This window comes from Octopus sinensis, linkage group LG20, assembly GCF_006345805.1.
Source record: "Octopus sinensis linkage group LG20, ASM634580v1, whole genome shotgun sequence".
NCBI classification, from domain to species: domain Eukaryota; kingdom Metazoa; phylum Mollusca; class Cephalopoda; order Octopoda; family Octopodidae; genus Octopus; species Octopus sinensis.
The window spans coordinates 26,882,913-26,897,069 of record NC_043016.1 but is presented as its reverse complement, the minus strand read 5'-3'; the positions used below and the strand labels follow the sequence as shown (position 1 = coordinate 26,897,069).

General features: G+C 34.4%; 2 protein-coding genes across 4 annotated transcripts in view; one reads left to right on the top strand and one right to left on the bottom strand.

The window, feature by feature from the left end:
* The window catches only part of LOC115222639, a 36,273-nt gene extending 35,319 nt beyond the window's left edge, over window positions 1-954 (bottom strand). For all 3 annotated transcript variants that reach the window (XM_029792953.2, XM_036511599.1, XM_036511601.1), the window contains exon 1: window positions 772-954. The gene's annotated coding sequence lies outside the window, so the exon portion shown is untranslated. The remainder of the gene's footprint in view (window positions 1-771) is intronic.
* A 156-nt stretch (window positions 955-1,110) lies between these two features.
* Window positions 1,111-14,157, top strand: part of LOC115222451 (palmitoyltransferase ZDHHC5) — a 150,420-nt gene continuing 137,373 nt past the window's right edge. Inside the window, exon 1 of the mRNA XM_029792644.2 lies at window positions 1,111-1,495. Coding sequence (XP_029648504.2) covers window positions 1,404-1,495 — 92 coding nt within the window. The 5' untranslated portion in view covers window positions 1,111-1,403. The remainder of the gene's footprint in view (window positions 1,496-14,157) is intronic.

Here is a 14,157-nt window from a genome sequence, read left to right as displayed (position 1 = left end):
GAGATTACGAATATGCAAAATAAATAAATACTACCCCCAACCACCAACATAACTCCCCCCCTCCCATTTAAAATTTCGAACTTTTTCGAAAAATTTTTGTCCCTATGTTTTAGATGACGGAGATTCCGGATATGCAAGAAACCACGTTTTGAAACTTTTAAATTCAATAAGCATATAAGACAGGTGTATAAAGAGATATAGATAGATAGATAGATATGAAAGTCGTCCTGGGGCTAAACACAATTAGTAACAACCGTCTTCTTATAGGACCGCCACATTTAGTTGACAAATTAAAAAAAAAAATATTATTTTTGCATATTCGTAATCTCCAACATCTAAAACGTAGGAATACAAAAAAAGTTTTTCAAAAAAATGCATTTTTCAAGGAGAGGTGCGAAACTGCATTAGCCCCAATTCTTAGTTCTGTGATTACTGTCACTATTCAGAGTTTCGGTGCTGTAACCAAATGCAGAGTGGAAATTCTTATTTTTAAGAATTCATATGTAACGAGAAACACACACACAATACATTACATATCAAAACACATTATATACAAAACATACATATAATTTATAATTAGTATCTACAAAAAGGATGCTGAAGATGCGCGCGTAATTAATTTAACAGTGAACGAAAAAAAAAAGACACATACATATAAAAACATTGAGAGACTTTAAAGAAAAAAAAAGTTTAATATTTCAGACAATATAAGAAATCACATCACGATATATATATATATATAACAAAAATTATTTATGAGTGTATACATACTTGTTCGAAGACCTGTTTTGAGGTTTACCGGATTCCAAAGTTGAGAGAACGGTTGGTAAACAGAAAGAGGAACCTTGTCTACCTGACCTCTCAATGCTTCTGCTACTGTTGTTGTTGTTGTTCCGGTCAGGTGGTTTCTTTCACAGCTTTCAATCTTTCTTTCTTTCTGTCTTTCTTTCTATATTTTTTTCCTCTTTGCTTCTTTTTTTCTTTTTTTTATTTCCTTCAAATACACTCCCCACTTCACGCGCTATTCCCACAATTCAACTTCCGGAACAAATTTCATTGCGTAGTAATTCTTTAGAAAAAGTGCACAATTCAAAATACCCAACAACGACAATCTTTTGATTTTTAATTTTTCATTTAAAAAGAAAGAAAAATACGAAATATTTATCGCTCAATTAATAGACTGTCCGAAATTTCGGAATATCCATTCAATTGTAGCGCTGTTCGTTTCGTTCGGTTGCTTCCCGAGAAGTAAATACGTGAGATTTACTTGCAGCTCAATGATAAAGTATTTCCTACAGTTGTAGTTAGTCTTAATGAAAATGATAAGAATGCCATCTTTGTTTCGCTCTTAATGTTGACTCTTGCTCGAAAACACCCATTGGTTTTATTTGAAATGCACCTAGATGGGACGTTGTGAGTTTTCGACTCGTATATTACCAGCAACATGCGCCTGGTCCTTGCTCCTCGTAGCTACAGGACTGTTTTTTATATTCATGTAAGTATTGGATCTCCTTATGTACGGCATGCAGTAAAATGCTAACCGCCCATTTTGACACATTTCATTACTTGGTTCATGTATGTATGTATGTGTATTTCTCTGTGTGTATGTGCATATATTTATGTATGTATGTATATATATATATATGTATGTATGTATGTATGTATGTATGTATGTATATATGTATGTATATATGTATGTATGTATATATATGTATGTGTATATATATATATATATATATGTGTGTGTTTGTGTGCATGTATGTATACGTATACACACCACTCTCACTCATATAAACGAAGTTTTCCTTTCGTTTTCTTCACGCCGTTCACTTTCATGACTTAATATTTCAGATTATTATTATTATTATCATTACACACCACCCGTAGTAATAGTAGTAGTAGTTAGTACTTGTCATTGGTTTATTATTATTATTCATTTTTTCAGATGAAGTTTTTTTTTTTCTAATATTCAAGGCAATTTGTAAAAATATAATGAGTGTTAACTTTCTGCTCACACTACACATTTAACGATCCTTTATAATATATATAAATTGTGTCTACTCAGTTGTTAGGAGCAGTCAATCGGATGTCGTCTGCAACATTTTATTTTTCTATTTCGGGACGATCATTAAAATATTCTGCATCTGCACCCCACCTTATATATTTGTATATGCTTTAAAAAAAATTTGTGCTCACCATTTCAGTCTTATTAAACACACACACACATATCTAACAATTTCAGTTGTTCTTAGTCAATGAGAGAAATCGATCTAAACCCAAATGTCAGTTTATTACTTACCCATTTTAATGTCAGTTGCTTGGAAATATATATCCAAATCCATATATATATATGCACACACACATATGTATATATAATTATATATACACACACACATATATATATATACACACACACATATATATATATATATATATATATAATATATATATATATATATACACCACACATATATATATATACACACACACATAGTATATATATATATATATATTATATATATATATATACACACACACACACACATATGTATATATATATATATATATATATATATATGTATGGATGTATAATGTGTGTGTGATGTGTATATATGTATAACTTGTGGTTGTTGCTTTGGAATTTCTATAATTGTCTAAAAATAATGATAATAAAAGAAGACGAGATAAATAGACGCCAAGAAAGAGATTAGACAGAAGATTTTTGAATCTTAAATAATAGTAATTACATCATTTTTTAGTATGTTCTGATCTAATTATATATATAAGTGAAACCACTGATTAGAATTCCTTCGGAATGACACTAGACCTGTTGATGAAACAATTGCCTCTCCTCCCTCCTCTCATTGCCTTGTTTCCTTGATAATCTCTGATATTTCTACTGCGATAACCCTTAAGATGTGCCTGCCATTCTTGATCGCAAATGTTTCACGTGTAAAAAAATTTATCAGTTACATATTTATAAAGTGTTGGTCTTTGGTGGGGTCTTCCATTTTTACTTTGTAGATAGAGAGAAGCGCATTCTAGTTTGCCTCTTTATTTTTCCTCTCTCGTCTTTTCTTTCTATGGCTAATGTTGAAGATACTACGAAAAGAAAAAAAAAAAAAAAAGATTTGCTTGGTTATTTACTTCTAGTTCACATTTTAAGTATTCCACCACACATCTATCTACATAAACGATGGCTTGCCATTATCAGACACAAAACTGGCTTTGCTAATACTTCAAAATACACAAAATATGTATTTTTTGTAGTTTTTTTTTTTTTTTCAAAATTCAAGGGATTTACTGAATTGTAATCGAATGGGTTTATTTTTATTTCATGTGTCACCGAAGTAAACACATATCGAACAATATTGCGGTTTGCATATTTGGATAGATGTGCATTCTAAAGGGTAATAGATTGAGAAATAAACATAAAATTCACAATTGTAAAGCTGGGTTATCTATGTTCGCTTATGTATTGTATAATCTGATACACACATATATAATCTACTTCTAGACATATATCAATATATAATGACTAGCATTTATATATATATATATATATATTGAATGAAACAGTTCTAGTCCTGTAGAAGCTCCTTCTATAAAATGTATATATATATATATGTATAAACATTACCTGTTTATTTTTACCTGAAGAGCCATGTTTGAGTGAAACTAATAGTTATGTACAAACGGAACATCCTGTTATTAATAATTAGATGTAATCAACAATAATGATGCATCAGTCAGAATTACAGAATATGTAGCATTGGTTACTTGTGGGCATATGTTTGTATCTTAATTGACAATCAATTTAGCTATGCATGTTTCTATGTTTACATGTATACATAAATCTATTTATTAAAGTATGTAATCAGAAATATAGGCTCTTAGCAGTATTTAGATAATCGTCTTTGCTTATTTATTTATTTAGTTATAATTAATAATGTCATATTGCACAAAGCTGTTGGGCGGAAATTGTGTGGGCTTTCTTCTTGATGTAGCGAAATCACTTAAATGTAGAATATATTATTCAGAGTATTTATATTTTATTTGCCGATGAGCAAATACAGTGATTCACGGCCTAGATTTTCGTGTCAAGGCACTTACCAAGCTCATTGCAATGAAAACAGCGAGGTTACAAATTTTGCTACTTATAGAAGTAGCAAAATTTGTAACCTTGTGCTGCCCAAGAAATTATTATCATTATTATTGGCAGAATCGTTAGATCGCCGGATAGAATGCTTGGCGGCATTTTCCCCGATTCATTATGTTCTAAGTTCAAAATCCTGTCGAGATCGACTTTGCCTTTTATTCTTTCAGGGTCGATAAAATAAAGTACCGATCAAGTGCTGAGGTCGATGTAATCGATTTCCTCCCACCTCATTCCTGGCCTTGTGCCAAAATTTAAAACAATTATCATCATTCGTACCCTCCTCTCGTTTTTTTTTTATATATAACTTTGTTGAATTTTATCACCCTACATATTATCTATATGTCTTTGTAAAACAACCAATCATTCTACTTGTGCAGTATCGCTATTTTTAATGTTTTCCATATTTCATGACTAACCTTTCTTTTATCTATCGGCGAATTATGTTTTGTTATACTGTGTGTTTTTCATGGAGTAAGAGAGAGGGATAGATGCACGGTTTGTGTTGCATTACTAATGTAAACTATCATGAAATCGTACGGGGGACATTTTGATTGTAAAATTTCAAGGTGTGGTTTTTGAAAAATTTCAGAAGCCTGTCTGTATTTTATTATTTTTTTTTTAAGTAAATGTGTTGGAATTTGTGAGTGATTAAAAAAAAAAATTATTTCGATTCTTTTCAAATCAAGGTTTTCATTCTGGAATCGTGTTGAGAAAAAATCTGTGTTATTTCTTTAAAAGCTGTAATGGTTGTTATTTTTCTTAGAAAGCTTTTGCGCGTGTGTGTGTGTTTCGGAAAAGCTACTGCTACTAATAAAATACATGATTTATTCGTACACGCTTAAAAGCTTTGTGAATAATTGGCGAAAATGGTGCAATTTTATAATTTTTTTCTTAACGGCAAAGAATCCCACCGAGTTCGACTTCGATTTTCATCCAAATACTGATGGGTTCGATATAATCGACTACCCCTCCTTTTTTGGGTGGGTGAGGGGATTTTGTGCCTGTATAAGCCATAATATTATTATTATATCAAAGAAATTGCTGTTCAGGACTAATATATTAAGTACCCGTCAAGTATTGAGGTCGATTGTATTAACTGCCCGCCACCCCATTCAAAATTGTGCCTGCATTAGAAACAGTATTGTTATGATCTAATTTCGAACCCTGCCAAAATTAATTTTGCTTTTCATCTTTCCAGAGTCAATAAAATAAAATAAAACAAAATAAAAACAGTCAAGAGCTTCATTTAATCGACTAACCGCAACTAGCAGATGTGAGACCTTGTGCCTATATTATTCATCGTGTGTGTGTGTGTGTATGTATATATATATATATATTATTATATATATATATATATAATATCATAGTGGAGTAGCCCGGTTTATGGGGTTACCCTGGGTTTCTCGCTCATAAGGAGTTTAAGCTTTACGGTGTATCTTCAGACCCCAAACACTGCTGGCCTTCCCACTATAATAACTAGTCTACATCTTAGAGTGTGCTTCTCCGGATTTATGTATTTATACAAACAATATATATATTATATTATATTATATATATATATATATATATATATATATATATATAATATATATATATATATATATATATAAAGAAATGAACGCCATAGTTAAAATTTAAATAGTTTTTTCTTCTTAAAAAGAGCGAAGAATAAATAATTAGTAAACGCTTAAAGCCTTATCAGAAATTATTCGAAATTTGAATTGTATGTGTAAGTACGTGTATTTCGATGGTGTGTGTGTGTATGTTATATTTATTATATAAATTCGGACAGTTAAAAGGATAAAAATGGGAGGAGGGATAGCGGGATTTAAAATGTTTTATAAATGAAATGTTAATAATGATAAACGGACATTAATACCATTTTTCGTTTCGTTTTAATTTAATTTTTTCATGTGTGCTTGTGTATCTATGTATCCTTTAGAAGTCTTCATGCACCATTAACATTGACACCACCAGCATTCATTCCTCTTGAATCTTTACAAGTCAACACTTGTGGGGAGAGCAATTTGATAGAGCCAATTTTTGTAGGAAGTGCTTAGCCCACGATCTGGTGGGGAGCGTTGGAGAAAGCATGAGCCCAGCCAGCTCCTAGGTTTAGAAACCACCATGGTTGTATGCAGCAATGGCACTGTCCCTTGTTTATGTATAATGCTCTATTATGGGCCCCTCCTATACATAAGTTGAGGAAAAATTACTGGAGCTGAAGTATCTTTCGCCCTTGATGATAAAATGTGGTCCCAGTTATTTTTCACAAGTTCAGATCCTTGGTATTTGAGAAACCTGGCATTTGGAGTGTTGTGTGTGTGGATATATATAATGTGTGTGTATGTATGAGTATGTATATATGTGTGCATGAATAGAGATTTTAGAATTAGCTTTTTTTTTGTTTGTTATATATATATTTCAAAAGCTCAATTTTGGTGGTGCTAGCAGTGATGAGTCACTGGGAATAGCTAACGAACATACAGGACAAGGATGGACACAAAAACGACAAAATAAATTATGCATATACAAAGAAAAAATATCGTGTAGCTGAGAGATAGTCAATTACAGAGAAATGCAAAGGTAAATGAACATGTCCTGTTGGACTGGAAATGAGAAAGAGACAAAGTCAGATCGGAGGATGAAGTAAACAGATCATGTAGGAATATATATATATACACACACACACACATACATATAGATATGTGTATCTATATGTGTGTGTATATATATGTATGTATACATATATATATATATATATAAATACATGTCTATGTGTTTGTGATGCATGTATGTACATGTGTATATTTTTTTTTTGTGTATGCTGGGATATCCTTGTATCTCTTTTACAGTAAGACACCTATCTTGATCCCTCTATTAATCTTTTAACCTCATCAACTGGCATAAAGCTATCTACCTTAATCATACTCCCCTCAGTCAAGAGGACTTTGCCTTACAGTGACCTGGCTGGTATTGGTGCCATAAAAAAAAGTACCCAGTACAGTCTGTAAAATGTTTCGAATTGAGAAGGTTATCTCTTGCTGTATATATCATGCCAAAACAGACAATAGGGCTTAGAATAGTCTTCTGGCTTGCTAACGCTTGTCAAACTGTGCAACCCATGCCAGCATGAAAAACGTACACTAAATGATGGTGATTTTTTTATATATATACTAGCAGTATCGCCCGGCGTTGCTCAGGTTTGTAAGGGAAATAACTATAAAGCATTTTTAGAGAGTTATAGCCAAAAAATAGCAAAAAAATGGAAAAAAATTATGGTAAATTTTTTTTTGAGATTTAAAAAAGGTGGAGTTGCGTCCCCTAGACAGTTTGTGTTTGTGATTCTCGACCCCATGTCGAATTTATCGATTTTTTTCAGAACTGGGGGAACTTTTCAAAATTTTCACTGCGTTAGTTTTGAATTATGACATTGGGCTATGTGTGTGTCAAGTTTCATCAGAATCGGTTGAAAGCCGTGGTCAGGGTGAGGGTACAAGCAAACAGACACACAGAAACACGCACAGACAAACTGCCGTTTATATATAGAGAGAGATATATATCATATACACTTATATGTATAGTTAGGTTATATTCTGTTAACATAAAACTCATTCAGCTTCAGATTTCCACCAGTACTGTCCAAAAATAATGTTATACCTACTGCCAGATTTGCATTGGGGCTTCTCTATTTGTAAATGGATAATTAAATAAATTGGAGTCAAAAAGAAGAGAACATTTATTTGTAATCACTACAATTGTTTCCACATATCATAGTTCTCTGCATTATGAGATCTTATGCTTCATCAGGTGAGATATAAATATTAATATATCACCTGATGAAACACAAGATCTCATAATGCACGGAAATGGTTACATAACTAAATACCTGAGAAGCTGGAGAACTACATTGTATGGAAACAATTGCAGTGATTACAAATAAATGTTCCTCTGTACTTCTTGTTGACTCCAACTTATTCACTTATATATATATATATATATATATATATATATATACTAGGGTTGGATAAAATAATGGAAAAACCTTAAAATTTAAGACAAATTTATTTTAATATGGGGGTAGGACTGCCTTTGGCAATAATTACAGCTTGAATTCTATAAGAAATGGACTCGTACAAAGTTTGAATTGTTTCCAAAGGAATTTTCGTCCGTTCTTCAGCTAAAACAGTCTCCAGTTCTTGTAGTGATGATGGAGTATATCGATTCCTTACTTGTTTTTCTAAAATGCACCATAAATGTTCAATAATATTGAGATCTGGGGACTGGTGGCCAGATAAGATGTTCAACTAGAATGTTCCTCATGCCATTCAGTAACAACTTTAGCTGTGTGAATTGGTGCATTACCATCCTGAAAGATTTTGTTTCCCTCTGGAAACAGTTCTGCAACCATAGGATGAATTTGATCAGATAAAATGCTTAAATAGTCTTGATTATTAATTTTGCCATGAAGGGAAACCATTGGGCTGGCAGATTTCCAAGATATAGCCCACCAGATCATTACGGATCCTCCTCCATGTTTAACAGTTGGAAGAAGGCAGTCTGGGTCAAATGCTTCTTTTGGCTGTCTCCATACGTATACTTGGCTGGTGGTCAGAAATAAGGTAAAGGATGACTCATCTGAGAAAATAACATTCTTCCACTGCTCTAGGGACCAATTCTGTAGGTTTTTACTCCACTCTAAATGCTTTGCAATGCTTGTTTTTGAAATCCGGCCTTGTACAGCTCCTGGCGAACAGTTTTTGTGGAAACTGGGTTCTTGAGTTGGTCTTTAAGCTCTGCAGTAATTTTGGGAGCTGTACTTTTGTGATCCTTTCTAACAATTTGTGTAAGAGTCTGATGGTTCATATATGAAAGTTTTGGTTTCAGATCAGTTCCAGAACTTGGTGTAGCATTCCTCCAGTGTCCCTTGGAAGATTTTTTAACACCTCTTTGATCATGGCCACCAGCTTGGCCTTGGTGTTGCTGGCAGAGATGTTGGTGGCTTTCTCAACCATACCTCACACATAGTAATCCATGAGATTACAATCAAGGGAATTAGGAAGCCAGAAATTGTGGCTAGCGAAGTTGTAGAAATCTGTGACAGTCACTTCTCTTTCTCTGTCATGACTTATAGCCTTAAGTGTTCTCAGAGCATTGAGCAGCAGTCATGATGTTGGCATTTTGATACCCTGCATGAATCATCATGATACAGGTCACTCTTTTCTAGTATATATATATATATATATATATATTTATTAATTAGGGAATAAAAATTTGATTTGATGATTTGCATGGGGACTTCTATCTCTAAATGACACACACACACATATATATATATATATATATAAATTTAAAATAAGGGTGAGAAATTAGATATTAATTTAATTAACATCGATTTCACACCAGTGGTCTAGCATAAAAAAACTGAAGGTTCAGTAAAACTGTATTATATATATATTAGAGGAAAACCACTATGTGGACACCCATATGCTAGAAATAGATCTGCTATGGTCTCACCACCAAGAAATGTTCTCAAGAAAAATTTAGCAAAACAACCAAAATGTAATCAAGCACGACAAAAGAAAAAGTAATAAAAATATGGATTATTCATATACATGTTTCACTATCAACAAATTACGCAATTTTACTTAGGTAACTTACGTAATTGTCCGTAAATCATCGGTACTAGCGTCCAAGGTGAATATAATTTGCAGGACTGCATACTAAGATGTCTACACAGTCAGACCTGTAAAACAGTCCTACCCATTACACTCGTGGCTACTATTTCAAATGTCCTCGTTTTGGCGCGCTAAATGTTCTTGAGAACATTTCTTGGTGGTGAGCCCGTAGCGGATCTATTTCTAGCATATGGAAGTCCAAATATATATATATATATTGTGTGTATACGTGTGTATGTATATATATGTTTAAATGTGTATTTATGTATATGGTTCTAAATTATACAAAAGATAGAAACAGGTGATGCTTAGGAAGAAGTCTTTGACATGCACGTCTCACCTTTATGGTTGTTTGGAGCCATAGAAAGATGTTCCAAATGCTCAACCGGAACATATGTATACATATATATATATAAAATATATGAAGTCTGATCAACAAGTATCCAGATTGTTGCTATAGTAATGAAGCTAAAGCATACAGAGTGAAATCACTTGGCACAGATTAACCTTAACCTCTGATGTGCACGCATTCTAGCTGACTTCTGCTGTTTACAGCAGTGCTTGGAAGTAACGTGTGTAATGTGTGATTGTTACATTGACGATGACAAAGTTGTTATGGCAATACCTGCTCAGAGAACTATGCAAAGTTGCAGAAGGTGTACACAGAAGTGTACAAGTGGTTCAGACGTTTCCAAGATGGCCGAAAAAATGTCAATAGTGATGAACATTCTGAGAGACCTGCAACCAGCACAACTGAGAAAAGCATTGCAGATGTGCATGCAGCTGTAAGGGGAAATCATGAAATCACTATCTGTGAGTTATCAGAGGATGTGCAGATTTGGGTGTGAGATGCGTGCTTGCCAAGTTTGTGCCAAAACTGCTTTCAGCTGGCCAAAAGATACTCTGGTTTCAGTTGCACAAGATCTCCTTGATTGTGTCAAGAATGATGAAAACTTAGTGTAGGCCTCTGAGCAGGTATTGCCAAGCTTTTGGCAAAATTTGATGACGATTCTCTGCTCATCTTTCTCTGTCATGGTCAATATGAAAATCACACACTACACACCTTCCAAACACTGCTGTAAACAGCGGAAGTGAGCTAGAACATTAAAACTTAGTGTGTATGCTCAGCAGATTTCAAGCCATGTGGATGGCTCATGTGCAGAGATCACTCTGAGTGCTTTAGCTTTGTTACTATGGCAACAGTCTAGATACTTATTGATCAGGCCACGCATGGAAGAAAATTACTATACTTGAAAAGAGATGAGGGTTTGTGATGGGAAGAGCATATGGCACCTCAAATTCCATCCAGTGCATGCAAGCATAGAAAGGTGGCTGGTAAAATGATATTGATGGTGTATGTGCATACATATACATAAGCCTAAATAAAGAGTAGATTTCTCTCACACCAGCTCTTGAATAACTGTTGTCTTCTGAATTCATTCACCCTTTTACTGATTTTGTTTTTCATTTGTCAGATTATCCAGCACAAACAACACTCTTTACCAAGCAGGCTAAGAGGGTTCTTTTAATCACCAAGAGCCAGACTGTGGCAGGTTATACTCAGTTACATACTACCAGTAGCACTAAAGTGACTTCTCTCTGAGAATGGAAAAGCTCTTTGATTGCATCTAATGATATAGACTAGTTCTTCTTTTCAGACAAATGCATACATTATTTATGACCTTTTCTCTCAAATTAAAAAATTTCAGGCTTAGACACCACTTGATTTTTAATATCTCTGCTGTGTGTTGGATACTATGGCTGGCTATAGTCAAAAAAGGCAAAACACTCAGTGAAAAAGAAGGCATGTATCTATGCAAAGAAGGCATGTATCTATATGGGTAGTTAGCTCTCCAAACACCTGCTGAAATAGGTGTTCATCATTACCATATCTGTGCAAAAGGATGTAGACTCCTAGCAAAACTAAAATATTGTATCTGATGGCGTTCCTCAAAATCTAGTTGCAAACCTTGTGTGCATGTGAGTGTGTGTGTGTAAGAAAAACATTCATTTAAACCCATCAGTGACATTGTACCATGTTCAAATATGAAACTTTGTTTCATTGTGTATGTGGATGGCTGGAATGACCTGTTGCATTGAAATGGGTGGTGATGTGTTGGCCAAGCAATACATGAGTATTATTTTGAATGTACTCCTGAAAGTGATTGGCAAGATGACAGCTTGTTTATCCTATATAAACAGTACTGTAAAATTTGCAGATGATACACTATATAAGGTTGGAAGATGTACAACAGAAGTTCTGATTAATATGGTACTGTGATTAAGGCCTGGTGTTGGGTGTAACATTAATGTAGGAGCAGGTGTTGATGATTGGCAATCATGCTTAAATGTGTTTGCCTGTGTGGGACAATATGGAATTTCTTATTTGAAAGTTGCAAAAGTTTATATTTTTTGGAAGACGAGAGGTGGTTCAAGAAAGATTGGAGCGGTTATGCATTCAGAAAGTTACAGTTTAGTTTGTCTCTTAATGCAAGAATTGAAAAGTGGAAGTCAAAGAAGTGTGGAATCTTATCTGTAGGTGTGCATAAAGGGGGTGGGGGAAGTAGAGCAGTGGTGTGGTTGATGGACTGGGTCCAGTGTCATGCAGGGCCCATAACTAATTATAGCTACCTACAAGTCAGGAAAAAGAATGTTGGTATAGCAGTTTTGGCAAAACTGAAGGAATTGAGAGAATGGTATGGCAGATTTAGTGTGGTCAGGATACGAGGAAGAGTAGTGGATATTGGAATGGTGGACATTGTTGATAGTAATATTGAGAAAACTAATGGGAATATGGCATATAGTAGTGGTAAATTCCAAGGTAGGGCCAAAGAAGTTAGCAACAGGTTATTACTTTTCAAATCAACAGGAATCTGTTGGATGAAAATGATTGATCAACTGTCCAATCAGCTTTAAATGTTTAATGAGCTACTAAATATTTATCACTGCAGCATTTATAAACATAATCTATCATATCTTCAAAAAAAGAAAAAGAATAATTACATGGCTGATGAAACTCTTGAGTAAAAATTTGTGAAGAGTTTTTTTGTTTCAGTAAATCACTATTTTATTCTACCTTTGGTATTTGAGTGCTATTTTATCCATTTTGTTTTGCACCTATATGCATGTATCTATGTGTACATATATTTAATTATGTTTATAGGTGTGTGTGCGTGCACACACCACACATTCACATCATCATTAAATGTCTGCTTTTCATGCTGGCATGGTTGGATAGTTTAACAGGATCCATCAAGCTGCTTTGGTGTGGTTTCTATGGATGAATGCCCTTCCTAACACCAACCACTTTACAGTGTGTACTGGGTACATTTTCATGCTACCAGCACTAGTGATGTCACCTACAAGGACTAGGCTGACCAAGATACTCTCATGCAATGTGACCAAATGAGGTGTTAGGGAACAGTTGATGGAGCTAAATCAGGAGAATAGGGATCAACCAGTTCAAAGCCACAGTTGAAAGAAAAGATTTGTGTGTTGGAGTATTGTCGTAATAAAATAAGACGCCTTTTGTCAGTTTTCCTGGGTGTTTGGTCTTGATAGCCTTTCGTAACTGCCTCAGTAAGTTGGCATAGATGGTATCGCCATTTTGAAGATAGTCAATAAACATAATGGTTTTTACATCCCACAAAATTGAGGTCATCACCTTCCCTGCAGAAATGACCATAGCCTTCTTTGAGCAGGTGAAGAGGAGTGTTTACACTGCATGGATTGTCTCTTTGTTTCTGGCTCAAGATGAAGAAGCCAATACTTATCCTGGCTTACATAGAAACTAGCTGGATTTGCCTGAAATAATGTCAGATTTTCCCATGATGTGATCAGACTGTGTGGTGGCAGTTGAAGGACATTCAGACCTTGGGTCATTTTCAAGACTCTCCCTTCCCCTCTTAAATTCAGCTGTCCACTTTTGCATTGTTAATGAAGCTGGAGCATCATCCCCTAATGGCACAACTATGTCAGCACAAATGTCTACAGGCACTTGATCACACCATGATGCTGAATTTAGTTCATTTTCAAGAGAAGTCCACTACCTTTCCTCTATTCCCCTCACCTTCCTCTCACCTATATCAAATTCACATCTCTACACCTTCCTCTACTCCCTATCACCTAATTTCACACCTTCACATATCTCAGCAACTACCTGTACCCTACACTGCTTACACACATCCCTATATGGACACCCTCCTACACATGAACACACCATCCTGCCACCTTTCTTTCATTCTAACTTCTCCCCATAGAACCACATTCCCACCTGGCTCCTAAACTTTTTTTACTGATGAAGGAATAGAATCTGAAACA